The 17168-nt window shown below is 52.6% G+C and overlaps 1 protein-coding gene across 6 annotated transcripts in view; it reads right to left on the bottom strand.

Annotated features, from left to right (window-relative positions):
- Positions 1 to 3738: 3738 nt before the first annotated feature.
- The window catches only part of CSNK1G1 (casein kinase 1 gamma 1), a 110466-nt gene continuing 97036 nt past the window's right edge, over positions 3739 to 17168 (bottom strand). For 3 of the 6 annotated variants that reach the window (XM_074599640.1, XM_074599641.1, XM_074599642.1), the window contains 4 exons: positions 13965 to 14072; positions 10694 to 10800; positions 8313 to 8336; positions 3739 to 5257 (listed from right to left, as the gene is read on the bottom strand). In XM_074599640.1, coding sequence (XP_074455741.1) covers positions 5203 to 5257; positions 8313 to 8336; positions 10694 to 10800; positions 13965 to 14072 — 294 coding nt within the window. In that variant the 3' untranslated portion in view covers positions 3739 to 5202. The remainder of the gene's footprint in view (positions 5258 to 8312; positions 8337 to 10693; positions 10801 to 13964; positions 14073 to 17168) is intronic. The other 3 variants (XM_074599643.1, XM_074599644.1, XM_074599645.1) reach the window with 1 other exon arrangement.

The raw sequence follows: 17168 nt of genomic DNA, 5'->3' as shown, positions 1-17168 counted from the left end.
CCGCCCGCTCCAGCCGCCCGGGCGCGACCAACGGCCGCGGGGAAAAAGGGGGGGAGTGGGGGGTGTCGAGGGGGCGGCACCGCTGCGAGCCGCCGGGCGGCTGCCACGTTGCCCCTCGCTCGGCAGCCGCGGCGCCGGCCAATCAGGAGCGGGACGACGCGATGATTGGCTGCCGCGGAGGAGGCGGGGCGGGGCCGCGAGGGCGGCGCCGGCCAATGGGCGCGGGCGGCGGCCTGCGAGGGGGTGGGCAGGCGCGCGCGGCGGCCGCTGGGGGCGCTGAGGGGGCGCGCGCCGCCGGCGGGGAGCGGCGGAGGGTCTGTGTCCCCGGCGGTAGAACGGCGACAGCCCGGGGCGGGGGCGGGGACGTTAAACGGATACAGTAAATGACAGCTCGGCGGCCCCAGGGCCCTTCGCAGCTCCGGGTCCGGCAGCAGGAGGGTGCGGCCTTTGCCCTTGCTGCAGCGCCCCCCCGCTCCGCTGCAAAGGTGGAGTCTTGGCCTGAGGGCACAGCGGGAGAGGGGCCTCTGTGACTCCCCCCCGCCGGCTCCTTTCCCTGGGCAAGACTGAAGAGCGGGGCGAGGCTGTGTGATAGAGCTAAAGAAAAGGATGAGAGAGGAGAACGGCCTTCATCAGAGACACAGATTTCTGTGAAATACCAGCTGTGGCCAGGCTGAAAGTGGCACACACAGAAGTGTGTGCAGCATTGCAGGTGCCCATCATGGAATTGTCGAGGTTGGAAGGGACCTTTAAGATTATCGAGTCCAACCATCGACCCAACACTGCACAAACCACCACTAACCCACGTCCCTCAGCATCACGTCTGCCTGGCTTTTAAATACCTCAGGGATGGCGACTCCACCGCTTCCCCGGGCAGCCTGTTCCCATGCTTGATAACCCTTTTGGTGAAGAAATTTTTCCTACTATCCATCCTAAACCTCCCCTGGCGCAACCTGAGGCCGTTTCCTCTTGTCCCATCACCTGTTCCTTGTGAGCAGAGACCGACCCCCCTGGCTACACCCTCCTTTCAGGGAGTTGTAGAGAGCGAGAAGTCCCAAGACTAATTTTTGGGAACAGGAAATGAAAGTTCACGCTAAAAATATTGTGTTAAGGCTGGGAAATGCAGGGAGAAAAAGCGTCCTGACAAAGATCCCAGTGTGAAGCCGTTTCTAAGAGCGGGAGTTGCGCTGCAGGTGCTCTCCCTGTCTAGATACAGTAAAAGCTGCTTTTATAAGGTGGTACGTTTGCCTAATATCTTGAATGCTTTTCTCTGTACTGGGAATAAATAACCAGCAGCTATTTGCACATGGGAAAACTTCGCAATCCTGGTGGTTGATTCCACGGAAGCGGCACAGTGCTGTACCTTTCTACACAAGAGCCCGGGGAGTGGGCAGAGACACAGGGAGGTGGCACTCAAGGCTGCAATGGTTGGGTCACTGGGTCACTGCCACCTTCCTCTCCGCTGGCACGGCTGCTGCCATGGCATGTGCCAAGGGATTCATCTGGAGCTGAGGCCCCTCGCTGTGCCCTTCCACCTGGGGAAGGCACGCTTGATGCCTACAGCTCTATTCCAGAGACACGGGGACCACGCGAGAGCAGGTTTTGGTGTGGTTCACATCTTTGTGTTCCAAGGAACTAATGGTTTGGCCCATTCTGCTCCCCACAATGCTCGAAGTGGGAACATACAAGCAGAGGGAGAAGAGAAATTGGTGCCACCGTGCCTCGGCCAAGCTCTGTGGGGCTGAACCATCCATGGCTGTAAAGCACAAAGTGGTGAGAAGGTCCTGTAAGTAAGTTCCCACACCGTGCACTGTCCCCTCAAAGGAGGGCTCAGAGCTTCTCAGAGGAGAAGAGGGCTACCAGCCGAGCCTGACTGAAGTAAAGGAAAAGAAAATACAAGTGATGTGGTCAGGAGGAGGTAATAAATACGTCTGTTCATGGAGAACAATGCAGCAGTGCAATGTTTTATTGAAAAAAAAAATAATAATCATCTCACTTGATACCTCAGAAGACTGCATCGCAACGTTGGTGGGCCACACTGTGGGAGAGCTACATCGGGAAGGCCAGCACAGCGCCGGGCGCCCCCCGCCGCGTGGGCCCAAGAGCCCTCCCCTTGCGCCCCCACATCTCCCAGCTACTAACGAACTTCTGGTGAGGAGAGGAGAGTTTGCCCAGGTAGGCTTAATGCCCTGCTTCCTACCACAGCATGGCTGGCTCAGTCTGGCTTGTGTCTCCTAGTTACCTCCGAGCTCCCTGGGGACAGCGGTTTCCTCAAGCACAGGACTTGCTGTTAACCTGCTTTATTTTCCTTTTTTTTTAAAAAAAAAAAACAACCCACCCACCCCACATTTTTGCCCTTTTGAAGAGTCCAACGTACGATTATAGTGCAAGAGGGCTTGGTACAAGTGAGCATTACCAGCATGCCGTGGGGGGACAGTCCTCCCCTACAAACACATCATCGTAGGATTAAAAGAACATCGTATCTCCAGAGAGAAGCGGTAGTGGGTCACGGTGAAATAGCTTTCAAACCGACCCACTTGAAAACAAGGTCAGGAAAGTTTCTAAACAATCAAATACATTCACTTTAAAAAAAAACCAAAAAACAAAAAAAAAAACCAAAAAAAATTAAGAACAAAAACTGTTGAGATGGCCCCTTTTCCCCCCCGCCCTCCCTCACCCTGCAAACACTTACATATGCTGCAACTACAAGCTGCTCCATGACCGGAGGCAGCGAGGAATGACCAAACACGGCAGGAGATGCAGAAGGAATTGAGTTCTGGTGACAGGCACTTAGTGGGGCTTAGGAGGGCAGCAACAGAAGTGTCTCGGGGCCCGGCTCCATCTGCAGTGGGCAGGACGGCTCCCCAGGGAGCGCCTGTGCCCCTTTCTCCCCTCCCAAGACGCCAAACCATGGTTTCCTACAGCGGAGAGGGGAACGCCTGTACCAGAGACACTGGGCTCCTGGGGGCCACTGGCAGCGGAGGAGTTTGAAAAGAGAAGCGTGGAACGTAGCCACAGTCCTGATCCTTGCTCTGGCAGAAGGGGACGAGAGAGCAAAGGTGAGCGGTCCCCTTCCTGCCCTGGCCCACAGCATGGCTGGAGGAAAGCGCTTTGCAGAAGGAGAAGGGGGGTGCACACATCTCCCGGTGGGCATGCGAGTGAAGAGCTCTGCACCTCCCAGCCGCGCTCGTCAGGATAAGGCGTGGAGAGAACACAGCGGAGAATGGCGAAGAGACGCCCTACGGGGATCCTGGCAAGGAAGCAAGACCACACCAGTGTCTCCCTGCTTTGGGGATGCAGGAAGAGCAAGGCCAGAAGCTCCCTGCCCAGGATGATCTCCTGCACCCTACACCTGCTTCTGCCCAGCCAGGGGAACCAACCCTCTCGTGAGTGCTGCTCCACGAACTCCAAGCTACGCAGATCGTCATTAAAAGAATAAAAGATAATGAGATCTAGTCTCTCCCTTTCATCCCTTCATGCTGTCTGGGGAATGTGGGGTGACCCAGGCCCAAGTTTATGACAAGCGAAGTTCCTCAAGTGAACAGTCCCAGCCTGGTCAGGTGTCACACGTGGAAAGACAAAGTACAAGGAACCTATTCACAACCTCCCCAAAAGCTGCTCGAGTTCTCCCAGAGCCCTGCCACGTCTGCGGTAACGCCTGGGCAGCCTCAGCCTCCTTCAAGTCTGGAAATGCTGCAGCAGGATGCAAGTTTTTTGTTGGTTTTTTTTTTTTTTTTTTTTAACATGTGTGCAAAGCGCCCCAAGCCCTTTGCTAGTTATTGGTTTGGCTCAAAAGCGGTGTGTGAGAACCGTGGCTTCTCCTGCAGGCTGCGATGGCGTCCCACGTGTCCCAGACCCACGCTCGCAGAGAGGACGTGAAGGCTATTCCAGTCAAACCTATCTGACCTTCATCTGGAGATGAAATCAGTGTTAAGGCAGTGAAGTATCCTCTCCCCTGCTGGGGAAGCTTCGCTCCTGCTAATGCTTTCTTGCGGAAGGTACGTGTTCACAACCACCCTACCGGAGGGATTCGAGAAGGCTGCCTGGTTGCCCACACCAAGGAACTTGGTTTTGGGAAATGCTTTTGGGAAACAGCTGCCTCCCCATCACCTTAATCCAGATCTACCTCTTAAGCCAGCACAAACTCCCCCGGCTCAGCAAAGCTGATGCCGCTCCCTCCTGCCAACGCTGGGCTACAGCCTTGTGTCTCCCGGCCAGTTGGGTCAGGCACGGTGTAGGAAACCATGGTAGGGACATTCACCGGCAGCTAGGAAGGGTGATTGAAAATTCAAGTATGCTTTCCTCAGCGCATGGCCCAAGGCAGGCGTTGGGAACCCCAGACTGGCACGAGGGTCGTGGGGATGTCATCGACATCCCCACTGCAGGGCATTCTTTGCACCCCACCGTCTTCCCAGCTGAATGTCTGTCTGCGCTGGCACCGTGTGGCCACGCAGAGATCCACAGATACAATGTGCATCTGTAAATGCTAAAAATAATAAAAAGTGCAACGACGTCAGCTTCTTTAAAACAATCCACATTGCTCTGTTACCGTCAGAGGAGGGAGGTGTCAAGGGAGCCGGAAAAAAAACCTAACTGGAACAGTAGATTGCAAATTTCTCACAGCTTGCACATTACAGTGTAACTGTTCCCAAGGAGCCAAAAAGGGAACCTGTCTCTTACAGTCAGGCCCTTCTCCCAGGCAACTCTCCTGCCCGCACCGCGTCCTCCTGCCCTCTCGACAGCCAGTCGAGCCTACTACGGTATTTCTTTGCTTAATTAAGGAGGGAGGAGGACGGAGGAGCAGAGAGCGCAGGGGAGGGGGGGAGGAAAGTGAGCAGGAACTAAGCACAGTCCTCAGGTTTGCGTGAACGATGCCTTCGCCGTAAACAACGGGAAGGAGGGTCAGCCAGCCAGCCCCCCTCCCAGGGCGACCAAGACCTGAGCCAGCCACAGTCCTGGTCCCAAAAGGAGCTTCAGGCTTGGAGTGAACGAGGGCGACCATTCAGCAGATCCACCCCAGAGTGGTTTGTTTTGGAACGTTTTCTTCTTTTTTTTGGTTTAAAATGTCACTTTTTGTTTTGTTTTGTTTTGTTTTTTCTCTCTTCCTCCTATGCCTCCTCCTCCCCCCTAAAGAGAAGCCCCTTCCAGTGAGACAGGGCAGGAGCTGCAGGCGCAGTGGTCCCTGCAAGGCCCAGGAGGCACCGGTCACTTGTGACGCTGAGCCGTCTTCTTCCGTTTCCTCTTAAAGAAGCAGCAGCACCTGGGGCACAAAGGACAAGGCAAGTTAGCCCCGCGCCCGGCACCCCGGGAAGGTCCCCCACCGCCCTGGGCTTCCCTCTGCTCAGCCACATGCAACAGCACCTCTGTGTGCCCAGCCCCAGGCCCAGAGAGACCCGCCGTCAGTTGGAAAGGTCGGCGGATGCTGGTGGATGGCTGGCACCACCAGCCTGGTCTGACCGACCAGCAAAGGCAAGTCAGCTGCACGCTGGAGGGGGGGGTCCCACTGCCCAAAGGCTGTGGATGACAGCAGGGTGCAGCCCCCCTGAGTGCTGGGAGACGGGCTGTCTCCCTCCCGAGGCTCGACTGGGGCAGGAACACAAGGAGCCATCTAGGAAGGCGGGAAAACAAGGATCCAGATGCTCCGTTCCCTCTGTCCGAACCCCGGAGGGAGCGGACTGGGACAGCGAGCCCTGGCTGCTCTTCCCAGCTACAAGACACACGGTTTTCACCACCGTTCACTAAAAGACAAGTTCCAAAGAGACCTCGGCTCAGGGACCAGGTTTCTTTACTGAACCTTTCACAATAATCAGAGCTTCCACCCCACATAAATCATTCAGTGCCGATATGCAGAACCCCTGCTTCTTCCCCCATCCGATGCAAGGGAGGTGCGCAGCGCCTGGGGATTAGGGGAAGCAAGAAGGATGGATAGTGGAGGCTGAGGTGGGGAGAAAAACGCCCATCGCAGCTGAACCGTGACGAGTGGTGGTTTCACTTGTGGGATACACTGAAAGCAGTCGCCCAGGTTTTCTAGTCCTGCTGGCTTCCTACAGAGTCACTCGGCATTTAAGGCACATCTACCTTTCTAGCCCACTGTCAGGAATCCCCTGCACAGAAGAAAGGTGTTTGTTCTGTGCGAGTTCTGCTCCTGAGCTACGTGTCTTTCTCCTTCTGCCATTACAGCCACCTCCAGAGAAGCCTGGGTGATGCCTGGACCACCGTTTCAGGCTGGTGGAAGGGACGCCTGGCTAAGCAGCAAGAGCGGATGTGAGTATGCGAAGACCATTTTTTCCTACAAGCATCTTTTACCAACAGCCAGACAATAAAACTTTCAAAAAACACTGTAACAACTTCTCCAAATTATTTTCCCTTGGGTCCTTCGTGGCTCTGAAATGTCGGCATTACACTTCTGTCCTCTCAGAGCTGGAGGAACAGATTTGTTCTCACTCGCACCCCAGAAAGTGCTTGTCCCTGGATGCACGAGCCTTTCTACGGGGTGCAAAAGTCATGGGTGACCACCGCACCCCCATGAGCGAAGCCTGCCAGCACAGACCGTCTGCTGGGGAGACCGAAACACCCTACAACATGGAGAGCTCAAACAGCCACAGCAAGAGGGCCACCTCCCACCACGTGTTCCTCTGGCCTGCACGGACTGATGACCAGGGGAAGTTAAACGTCCCTGCTTTGTCTTTAGATTCCTAAACAGGCCCAGTTTGGAGCTGAGCTGAGAGAAAACGCAAAGCACTTGTCCTTGCAGGAACACGGGCTTGGAGCGACCTGTGAGGACTCCATCACTACCCACCCAGCCTCATGTTTGCAGCCTGAAGCACCATCCAACCCAAGCTCCCCCGCACGGCTGGCACTCTCACCCCCCCGCCCCGGGACCGGTCTTGCATTTTCTCCTCCCAGGCCATGTGCCACCCTCTCCTGTTTTAACCTGTCACAGTATTTCTCTCCCACAGCAGCCACCTTCCTTCATGACTTGGGCAATGGTGAGTAAAGGGGGAATGTTATGGGGAGAGAGGATGGAAAATGCACGAGTTATGATTTCGCATGCAGTGGGTAAGGGAAGAAGAGGGCTGAGCAGCACTCATTTCCTTGGGCACCGAACAAAGGGAGCTGACTGACTCCTGGCTGTTTTTCCTTGTGACTGTCTTTTTAGGCTGTTACTCAGAGGTCCAGGGAAGGGTTCAGGAAAGGAAGTCCTGGCAGTTCAGACAGGCAGAGGCAAAACACCAAAATAAAAGAATAAGGCAGGCTGACAATTACAGAACGTGATCTCTCTGCATGCAGACAATGCCCAAGAGAACAGCCCCAGACTACGACATACAGAGAAGCCAGAGATGCCAGAGGTATCGGAGGCAATGCCTATGGAGAGCAGGGCAGAGGAGGTCAGTCTCCCATCCAACAAGGATATTCCTCGCCGCACACGGGCTTTGTCACCTTGCTCCATAGCAATTCCCACCCATCGGCCCTCCCTGGGACCTACAAACTCCTCATCTGAAACTTCGCTTGGTCCTCTGCTTACTGGGCACATGGATTCCCCAAGGCGCATGGGAGGGAGGGCACACCTCCATGGGACACCTTGAGGCTGGGACACTACAGCTGAGACTTCAAAACCCTGATAAGACCGTACATGTGCCTAAACTGGGCTTGGAGCAATGCTACTCCCAACCCTTCCGCCCCTTCTCTCCTGGAGAAGCCAGTTCACCTGCGCCTTTGGCTGGCAGCTGCAGGGTTTTTGGAAAGGAGCCATCTCCCACCCACCCTCTCCAAACAGGGGCTCTATAGCTGGGGCTCTGTCACTAAGGAGGACTCCATGGACACATCTTTCCATCCTCTCTAACGATACAGGCCCGTGCTTCTCCAGAGGAAACTCTCCGAGGAAGCGACTGGCCCCCTCCCCTCACTGGGAATACCCAGTGCAGAGTTTTCCCTTCGTAACCGTCTGCATGAGGAATTCCTGCAAGACGCTCGGCAAGCCTGGTCCCGACTCTGCCCAACTCCATTAGACATCATCTGCTCACGGACGTAACAGTTTGGGGGAGATGGTAAGCCAAATAGAAAAGGATTAAAATCCATCTTTTGCATCTGTCAGTTCAGAGATCAGCCGAATTGCTCGGCCTAATGCGGCCGCTCAGACATAGCCCACACCCTCCCCAATATTGCATGTGGTCCTCAGCACGGTCCTAACATTAAAACAGCTCTGGGTTGGCTTTGACTTTGTGCCTTTTTAGGGTTTGGTGGGTTTGATTTTGCCAACCCCAGTCTAGTCTGGTCCGCTCCCCCTTGCATGTGGACTGGAGAGAGGGACTCACCACAAGTTGAGCATTTTCAGGCAGCTACAGAGAGTGTAGAGAAAAAACACAGAAAGGAAGAAAGAGCAATTAGTTCACAGAGGTGGGATGAAAGCATGTCACTGCAGCCATGCAAACATGCAGTGCAGACTGGCAGACACACACCATGCCTGCCCACCGCCCGCCCCCAGCCCTCATACCACCTCTGCCCTGGCCATGGCGCCGCTGACAACTGCCACCTTCTCCAGGGTCTTGAGGTCTCTGACAAACACCCCCTATTTTCCATGAAGGCCCCAGGAGGTTCTTATCTGGGGTGGGATCAGAAAGGGGCTCAGGGCCACCAGGAGAGGAATGTGCTCTTGTCCCCTGCAGCTCCAGCGGCAGAAGGGCCACATCATGGATCTACACCTGGGAAGCTGCCCTTCAGCGAAACCCTTCAGGAGCTTATTATCTCCAGCGTACCCCAAAGCAGAAGCATTTGCACAGCTCCTCTGCCTGCCGGGAGTGCCAGGGAAAGACTTTTCTGCTATTGCATCTTGTCTCGAAACACAGAGCCCCACCTCTTTCTAGCTCTTTCTGGCCCACTTTACTGCAGAGCAGAATCCAAAGGTCCCTTTCCCTCCGCATATATCTGAGGGGATTTATGATCACAGATGCAAGGGAAGATGAAGGCAGCCCTCCCTGTGGCAAGAGGAATGAAGCGGACTACGCTTGGGAATTACAAGATACCCCAAACCTGTCAGTGCAAAGCAGCCTGTGCTCTGCTTCCCACCACCTCCAAAACCCATTTGAGGCCACACAAACAAGGGCTGGAAGGAGACAGCGCAGTTCCACACATCAAGAGACATGGCTTGGGCAGCACAGCCCTTGCACGCTCCCTTTCCCCTGTCCTGACACCTCCCCTGTACACAGGTGTGGGCTCTGGACCCTGGCCTCGCTGAACAAGGCGCTGCAGAAACAGGCTGAAGGGGCTCCCATCTTAAAAGCTGGCTCTTCCTTACACTGGGTTGTTGCATCGAGGACTGTTCAGGGTGGCAATTTGCCCCATCCTTCCTAGGAGCAACCCCAAGCCACGTGCCTGGCGGGGACCCACTTCAGTGTGACCAAGACAGAGCCTGTGACACCAAATTGGTGTCCTCTGCAGGCCACACGACCCATATCTAAGAGGAGTATGGCCCAATCTGCAAGTTGGACCCGAAGATCGCCCCCACCTTGCCGTACTTGGTAAGGATCCTGTACCAAACCCCAGGCTCGCTCCTTTGGCTGGGAGCAGAAAGTGTATCTGTTGCTCGGGCACGCTGCTGCCAGGATGGCGCCCAGGCCAGCTACCAGCGAGCCAGACCACGCACAAGTGCTTCCCAAGGGGCAGAGGAATAGACAGCAGAAGACCTTCTGGACAACCAGCACTGGTTTCAGACTGACCTTGTCCATCAGCACACCCTTTCTCACGCCTGCCAGTTTTCCTCTTCACCCTCCCACAAGCCATTCCTAACAGAGGTTCCCACAAAGGCTGAGACAAATAACATGGGACAAGCAACACCAGTGTCATCCAGTAAAATTAAAACCAGGCAGCCGGGCAACGTCACAGCGCTGACCAGCTCAAAGGCAGCCCCGGGGGCTATTCACCCCTCGCACGGGGAGTGCTGGGATTACACTGTGACCTGCTAGGGTCCTGCTCTAGTTCAGAGGCAGCAAGAAGGTCCCATGTTGAGGATCATGCAAAAAAAAGGTGACATGATGGTGCCAGATGCAGCACGTGTGCAAAGGAGGCCAAAATAGTCAAAGCAGCAACTTCGTACATCCGTTCTCACTCGTGACCACAAACTATGGAGGAGAGGTCAGCTCGGAGGGAGCACGCTCTTCCCCACAAGAAGGAGGGCCGCTTCTGGTTTCTCTCACTCAGCTTCTGTTGGGCTGGACCAAGAGAATTCCCAGAGAGAACTACCTGCAAGAGTCTCTGCAAGAACCGTTCTGGGTACCTGGCATCCACTTCTTGCAGCCAGAAATAAAGCATTAAGTTTCCGACCAACAATCTCTTCACTGAGCTGTGCTCAAGCTACTCCTACACTCTCAGCACGAGAGTACAGTGCGTTCTCCTTTTGGAACAGGGCACGCTCACCGGGATTCCTCAAATCAATTCACATTATTCTGGTATTTCTGCTACTGTCTATCTTGCAATACATGCTCCGAGTAAGAGTTACGTTCTCCAGCCACGACAAGTGTAGAAAAGAAGCAGCAGCAGCAGCACTGAAGGCACCATGCACAAAAGCAGCAATATGCAAGGAAAAGGGCACGGGACACGAGCATCGAGTACTTCACCACAGGTAAACATCCCCACTCGTTTCCCAGGAGGAGGATTAATGACCACACCAGTGGAAAGCCTGTTTGTAAAGCAAACGTACTTAGCTTCCTCCACCACCTCCACCTCTGCCTGCGCTGTTATTGGCGCGTTGGAGTGTGCCCCCGTCGGGTCATCCACATTCAGCTCCCCGTTGGTCGAGCTAACCACCTGCAACACAAATGAATGCCCCGTTAATGAATGCCCTGTTCACGAACACCCTCTTGCACGTGATGCGGCTCCACCCGCCTGGACAAAGGATGCTGTGGGAACAGGAAATTTTCGGAATAACTTCTGTTTGCTCCTGTTTCTTTGCACCCTCTTAGCAAGCTGTCAGATTCCTTGGATGCCTTTGAATCATGTGCCTGGTGTGGAGAAACCAGCCGGTTCATGAGAACAGCAGGCAGGGGACTGCTCCTGTGTTCACTAATTCACACTCCTGCGCCCAGCACAGGTCCTGTGTCCTTAGGAGGCTACGCCACTTTGGGAGGCGCAGCCACTAGTGCAAAGACTAATCGACAGCCCTATATACACACACAAACTCTATTATGCCAATTGTTTTCTCCTGACACTTTTACAGGCGAGCGACTCGGAGCCTGCCAGTGCCGTGGGAAGAAGTCACTCCAGAACCCCCAGAATCTCACGCCTTTTCTGGAAACACAGCCAGTTTCTGGAATGACACCCAAAAGCTATTGTTACTGTCTCTTATCTCTTTTTGCTTCAAAGCTGACATGATGGCTTACTTCAGCATCTCCATTATAAGGATGACCATCCAGATCCCCAGCTGCCAGCAGCTCTGCACTGGCCAGGAGAGCATGTAATTTTCTGTATAGTTCATCATTGCTCTATTGCCACAACCACCACCAAAGCAGCCTGTACGGGACCGAAGTTCAGCTGGCCCTTCCGCACTCCAACTGGAAGGTAGGACAGGCTCCTGCTGTGAACACCTGGAGCTGCTCCTGGCTCCAGAGCTGTGATGCCACATGGTTCCCCTCCTGCTCCACCTTTTTGCCTTTCTACAAGGTAAAAGGAGGTGTCTCCCATGGGGGGTGTGTGTCAAGGTGCTACCCAGTATTCCTGGTGGCTCTGGATGGCCTAATCACCAGAGGTGAAGGGAGGGAAGCCACTGAAGCAGATGACCCCTCACTATTAAATACATCTATCCATGTTTGTTTTGAATACTTAAGTTCTACCAGCAACTGCTGCTTCTGCAGATCAAGTCCCATGGCCGGTCTCTGCCAAGACAGGTCAGGACTCATCTCATGCGGTTTTCAGAGCTCTCCTTGAGTGACAACGCCTTGGCTCCTCTTCACACCTGCCTTCCCAGACTCATCACACTATGGGCCCACCCAGGTTCTTCAGACCCTCACACTTCCCACACAACTCCACAAAATGCTAGCACTTAATTGTGCTGTTTCCAGTGATCTTCCCACACTTTCTCCAGCTACTTGTTAAACTTCATTTTACAAAAGGCTCTGATTTTCCTCCTCATTTTTACGTGCCGCCACTTCATTTTGATGTGGCAAATTCAACCGTTGCCTTAAAGGAAACGGCCACCCGAAGCTACTGACCTCCCGAGGGTTCAGCATGAGCTGGGGCATCTGCTGAGAAACAATTTAAGCATCTGCAGCCCAGCAGCCACTCACAGCAGATTTCCTGTTCTTGGCTGCAGGTAAGCAGAATTGTAATGCTTACGGTGGCACATACAAGCTTGTAACTGCTCAGGTAGGCAACCCTGCCAGTCAAATTCAGACTAGGACTGCCTTCTTGCTGCAGCTCCTCTGGCAGAGCACTCTTCGTGGGGAGACACAGCTCATGCTGGCTTTGTGCAAGGAAACTATTCCCCTTACATAAAAAAAAATATGAATAAAAGCACCTACTCTGTACTTACTGAGAGCTGAATTCATAGAATGGTTTGGGTTGGAAGACTGTTGGACTAGATCATCTAGTCCAACACCCCCGCCGTGGGCAGGTACATCTTTGAGGGTGCTCAAAGCCCCATCCAACCTGACCTTGAACACTTCTCCAGCTTACTGTCTGTTCAAGTCTGAGGTCAGAGCTATACATACAGTAGTTCCTCCTTATCTTTCAGTTTCATTTTACTCAGTAAAATATCTTTAAATGAAAAAAGGAGCGTGGCTTAATCAAGCCAAAAAAAATCATTGAATCCAGCCAAGTATTGGGAATAAGTAAAAATCTCAACCTAATCTGCATTTCACCTAGGGGCACCCTGCGCTTCCCATCTCCTCCGCTCGGCTCTGTCCCGCTCCAGACACTAACCCCCGTTTCACCAGATCCAGTTCTCAAAGTGTTGTATCTGACATTAGAGCCAGCTCTCGCAGGCAAACCCCTGCCCAGTTCACCTCGCCAGCAATACTAGACAGCTCTTGTTTGCTGGAGTGACTCTTCCATCTCCTCTCTAGCACGGGCAGCCATCTTACTCTGGCAGCAGAGTGAGAAACTCCCTTAGCGAGCCTGAGTGACAACCAGAGGCAGGTAAGGTTTCATAAATAGAAATAGTCTTTTCAGGAATTTAAAAATTTAGCTGTGGTGGCACCTTTAATGCTGGCCCTGTTGCACATCCTCTGCTCATCCACCTTCCGCAGCAGGAATTTGACCAGAGCCTCACCTATCAAGCCTGAACTGGAACAGCTCAACTATTTTCCTAACATTTATGGGGTTTATAGGCAACAGACCTTATTTCAGCTGCCTCTTACTACCTAAGAGCATCCCCAAGGATGGGGACTGGCGATCCCAAAGTGGTGCCCAGTGACAGGACAAGAGGTAACGGGCACAAACTTGAGCATAGGAAGTTCCACCTAAACATGAGGAGGAACTTCTTTCCTGTGAGGGTGGCAGAGCCCTGGCACAGGCTGCCCAGAGAGGTGGTGGAGTCTCCGTCTCTGGAGACATTCCAAACCCGCCTGGACGTGTTCCTGTGCAACCTGCTCTGGGTGACCCTGCTCTGGCAGGGGGTTGGACTAGATGATCTCCCGAGGTCCCTTCCAACCCCACCATTCTGTGATTCTGTGGGATAGAGGGGTGCTTTACAGACGAGACCTGCTTAATATACACTCCTTTCTGTGTTCAATTTGACAAATCTGAGACCAAAATAGCTCTCAGAGGAAAAACTCTGTTGAAGCGGTAACAGCAACGATGTTGGCCATCACAGCTTGGGTCCCACAAAATTGTGACTTGAATGCTATGTACAGGACAGGACTGAACCGGCCTGTGAAATCACTCTCCTGACTGTGATGTTACTGCAAGTTGAGGGGAATTCAGGGGATTTAATAGATTCTCGCATCGAGGCTGTACACGCCAGGAGGAAGAGGTACCTGTACTGATCCTCCATGCCGATCTGCAGCCAAATGAGATGTCAAGTACGAGGTATTCGTCTGCCGGCTTGGCTGGATCTCCCAGTCCCCTCGGCGATCTGATGACGCCTGCTCGTAAGTTCAGAAGCACGAGAGAAAGAGAAGAGAGGGCAAAAGGTGAATGAGGGGAAGAAACAGAAGGGCATTTGTTAGTGAGTTAGTTTCTTTTGCAAAAAGCAAGGCATTTAAACTTTTAGCTGGGCTAAAATTTCTCTTTACCAAGTGCACCTCATACTTTCTTTCAGCGGTGTCTGTAGTAACCCACTGCAGGAGTGGATTTCTTCTCCTCTAGCTGCTAAACGAAGAGAAAGCTCAGACCTATTCAGGAAGTTATTTCTTTACACAGCTTCATTTCCACGGGTTTCAGCATAGAAACAAACACACTGACAGTACGTTCAACTGCGCCTGTCAGGTCACACACACCAGAGCACTTGGCGTGGCAGCAAGGTTGGATACACAAGCTTGACCTCCCCGAAATACTTATTTTTTAACTCAAATTTGCAACACAAAACAAAGCCACATTTTCTTTCATCAAAAGCCAGTTCCACACACTGATTCACCTGTGAGGTGCAGAAGGAAACATCCACCACACCTGCTTGACTGGAGAGAGGCTTGGTGGCTTTTTGGTTCTCTGCAGAAAAGTAGATAAGAAACTTTTGCTAACAGTTTCTCCTTTATCCCTAACAGATGCAAACTTTCGGCAATTAAATTATTAGGATTTTATTTGTTTCACTAGAAGAACCACTTCGCACTTGCACATGAGGCTCCTTACGGGTCGCCCAGCTTTGATGACAACACATCCAGCATTCACCTGAGCGCCAGGAGGACCTCGGCACACCAAAACCCAACCGATCAGCTGGAGGAACACTTCCTAAGACTGGGGTGCGTAGGATGAACAGGTAGATCCGCGCTGGCCTCAGGCCAACAGACGAGGATGTAGTCAAGCCTGAAGTGACTGACATTTAAAAGGTGTCTCCCTGGACACCATATAAAAATTTAAGCAAATGCTTCAAAGCTGAAGCACAAATTTTAAAGAGGGGAGGGCAGAGCAGCAGAGCCCCCCCCAGCGCACATGCGGCTGGCAGGAGGGATGCTGAACAGAGACACCATGGACCTGGCCAGGAAACAAGAGGCTCAAGCGACTAAACAGCAGGTTCTCAGCGATGAAGCTGAAGGAGCTAATCAAAGAGTGGTGCCCAGGCCCTGCCTTTCCCCAGCACTACTTTGTGTTACCCCCTGCAGCCACCGATGATGAGCCCCAGCCCTGGTCTGAGCAAGAGAGAAGCCACTGGGCTCAGTGTCACTGTGAAAAAGAAAAGAAAAAGACCGCAAGCAGCTCCCCACAGGAGAAAGACTCAGAAATCTTTGAACAAACTTCAACACTAACTAGTAAATTGTCACTCAACTAGAGCAGGAGCACCTGCAAAAGTAGGAGAATAAGAAACAAAGTTTCCTGGCATTTCCTAAAACATTCCCTATCGTTCCCTTTGCGTGCGACCTCTGACTCCCTCCCGGAGCGACCCACGGTGCTGCTCCTCCTTCCAAGCAGGCACCAGATCCAGTTCACAGGCAGCATTTCCCTAGAGGTGGTCTTGTCCAGGCTTGTCCTGTTAAATCTTACTACATGTTCTTCCCACCAGCCTGAGACGCTGCTTACGCTTTCTGTACTTGATTCAAGGGAGAAGCACTTCCCTTGGAATATTTTTTCAATGTCTGCAAGTCACAAGATTTATGAACGACTGGAGAATTTAAATGTAGGTTTTAAAAGCTAGTAGAAGACAGATCTTGAGTGCTGCTTCTTCCAAAGCACTGTGCCACCAGGTTGCCTGGCTAGCCCAGGCGATGAAGTAGCACCATGCCACATCAATGTTAGGAGAAGCACCCTTCTGCCCAGGAGCCTGGAAGCAGTTTCTAGGAAAGGCTCTAGTGGCCACAAGAGCCAGATTTTTCTCTTTTAGCTCTACAGTCAGGTATGTGATAAACTGCTTTTTAAGTAGGCTTGAGCTGAGCTGCCCAAAACGCAACCCAAGCGGTGACACCGAGGAAGTGATGCCTGTGAAACCTGAGAGCGTCAAGTTCCCCCTAACACTCATCACCTTCCTACCAGCTGCCAAATCGCAAGGCAAGACAGAGGGGGCAGGGCTCACCCGTCTTTGGGAGACAGTAAGTATCTTCGCTCCTAGAGGAAAAGGCTACAAAAAGGAGATCACTCTCTCATCAGCGTCTTTACCGGGAACCAAATTTATATAAAAGAGAATCTGCAGTTATTATACCCGGGAACAAAAATAAGGCAATTAAATCTGGAGATCAAGGCAGGCACTTGACCCAAACCCATGGCTCCAATTCACTGCTCTAGACATTTATTTTTTCTACTTTTTTCTTTAGAGAAACTTTTTGCTCAGCACTTAAAAGGAACACTCCCTGGAAGAGCGTTGCTTATGTTTTGGCGAGAACAAACTGATTTTCCCTTCATATTGGGAATATTAAATAATTCAGCATCCGGAGTAATGGTTAGGTAAAAAAAATAAATGACAAAAGCTGCCATGCAATACAGCATCAAGACTATCTGAGAGGCTGGGAAGAACCAGGACTGAAGGCTGCCTGCATAATATTTTGGGAATAGGACAGATTTCTCTGGGCTATGTACTATAACTTGTGAACTAACATGCTTGAAAATGAAGCCAGGCGTCTTTGTCCGTTAAAGGAAACAAGATGCCTCATATGTACACAGCGCAAAGGTCTGTTGTCAAAGCGGACATCTAGAGACTGCCACCCCAAAACGGGGGGTTAATGCATTAATCAGGCAATATATTAAAGCAGATTATTTCACTAGTACTCACAAACCAGTCCACAGGAATCAGCATGCATCAATGCAGCACTGCACACATGCTTCAAACCACCCAGCTTCCTACAAGCAACACTTCTACTGAGGGGTGTTCGTCCCGATGGCAGCTGATGGCTTTAGATGTATTCTAGTCTACATTAGTGGCTCTGCCGTTCAGAGCCCAGTTGCATGGAAGAAGGAAAGCTGAGCCCAGACAGCTTATTACATCTCACACTCGATGCTGCACCCGCGAACGCCAGCTCGCGCGAGCGGAGTGGGAGCAGAGAGGGCGGAGGAGGAGCTAGAACGGCACACAGCGGTTAGAGGAGCAGAGCGAGCCA

This window comes from Larus michahellis, chromosome 9 (assembly GCF_964199755.1).
Source record: "Larus michahellis chromosome 9, bLarMic1.1, whole genome shotgun sequence".
In the NCBI taxonomy this organism is placed as follows: domain Eukaryota; kingdom Metazoa; phylum Chordata; class Aves; order Charadriiformes; family Laridae; genus Larus; species Larus michahellis.
This window is presented reverse-complemented; position numbering and strand designations above follow the sequence as displayed.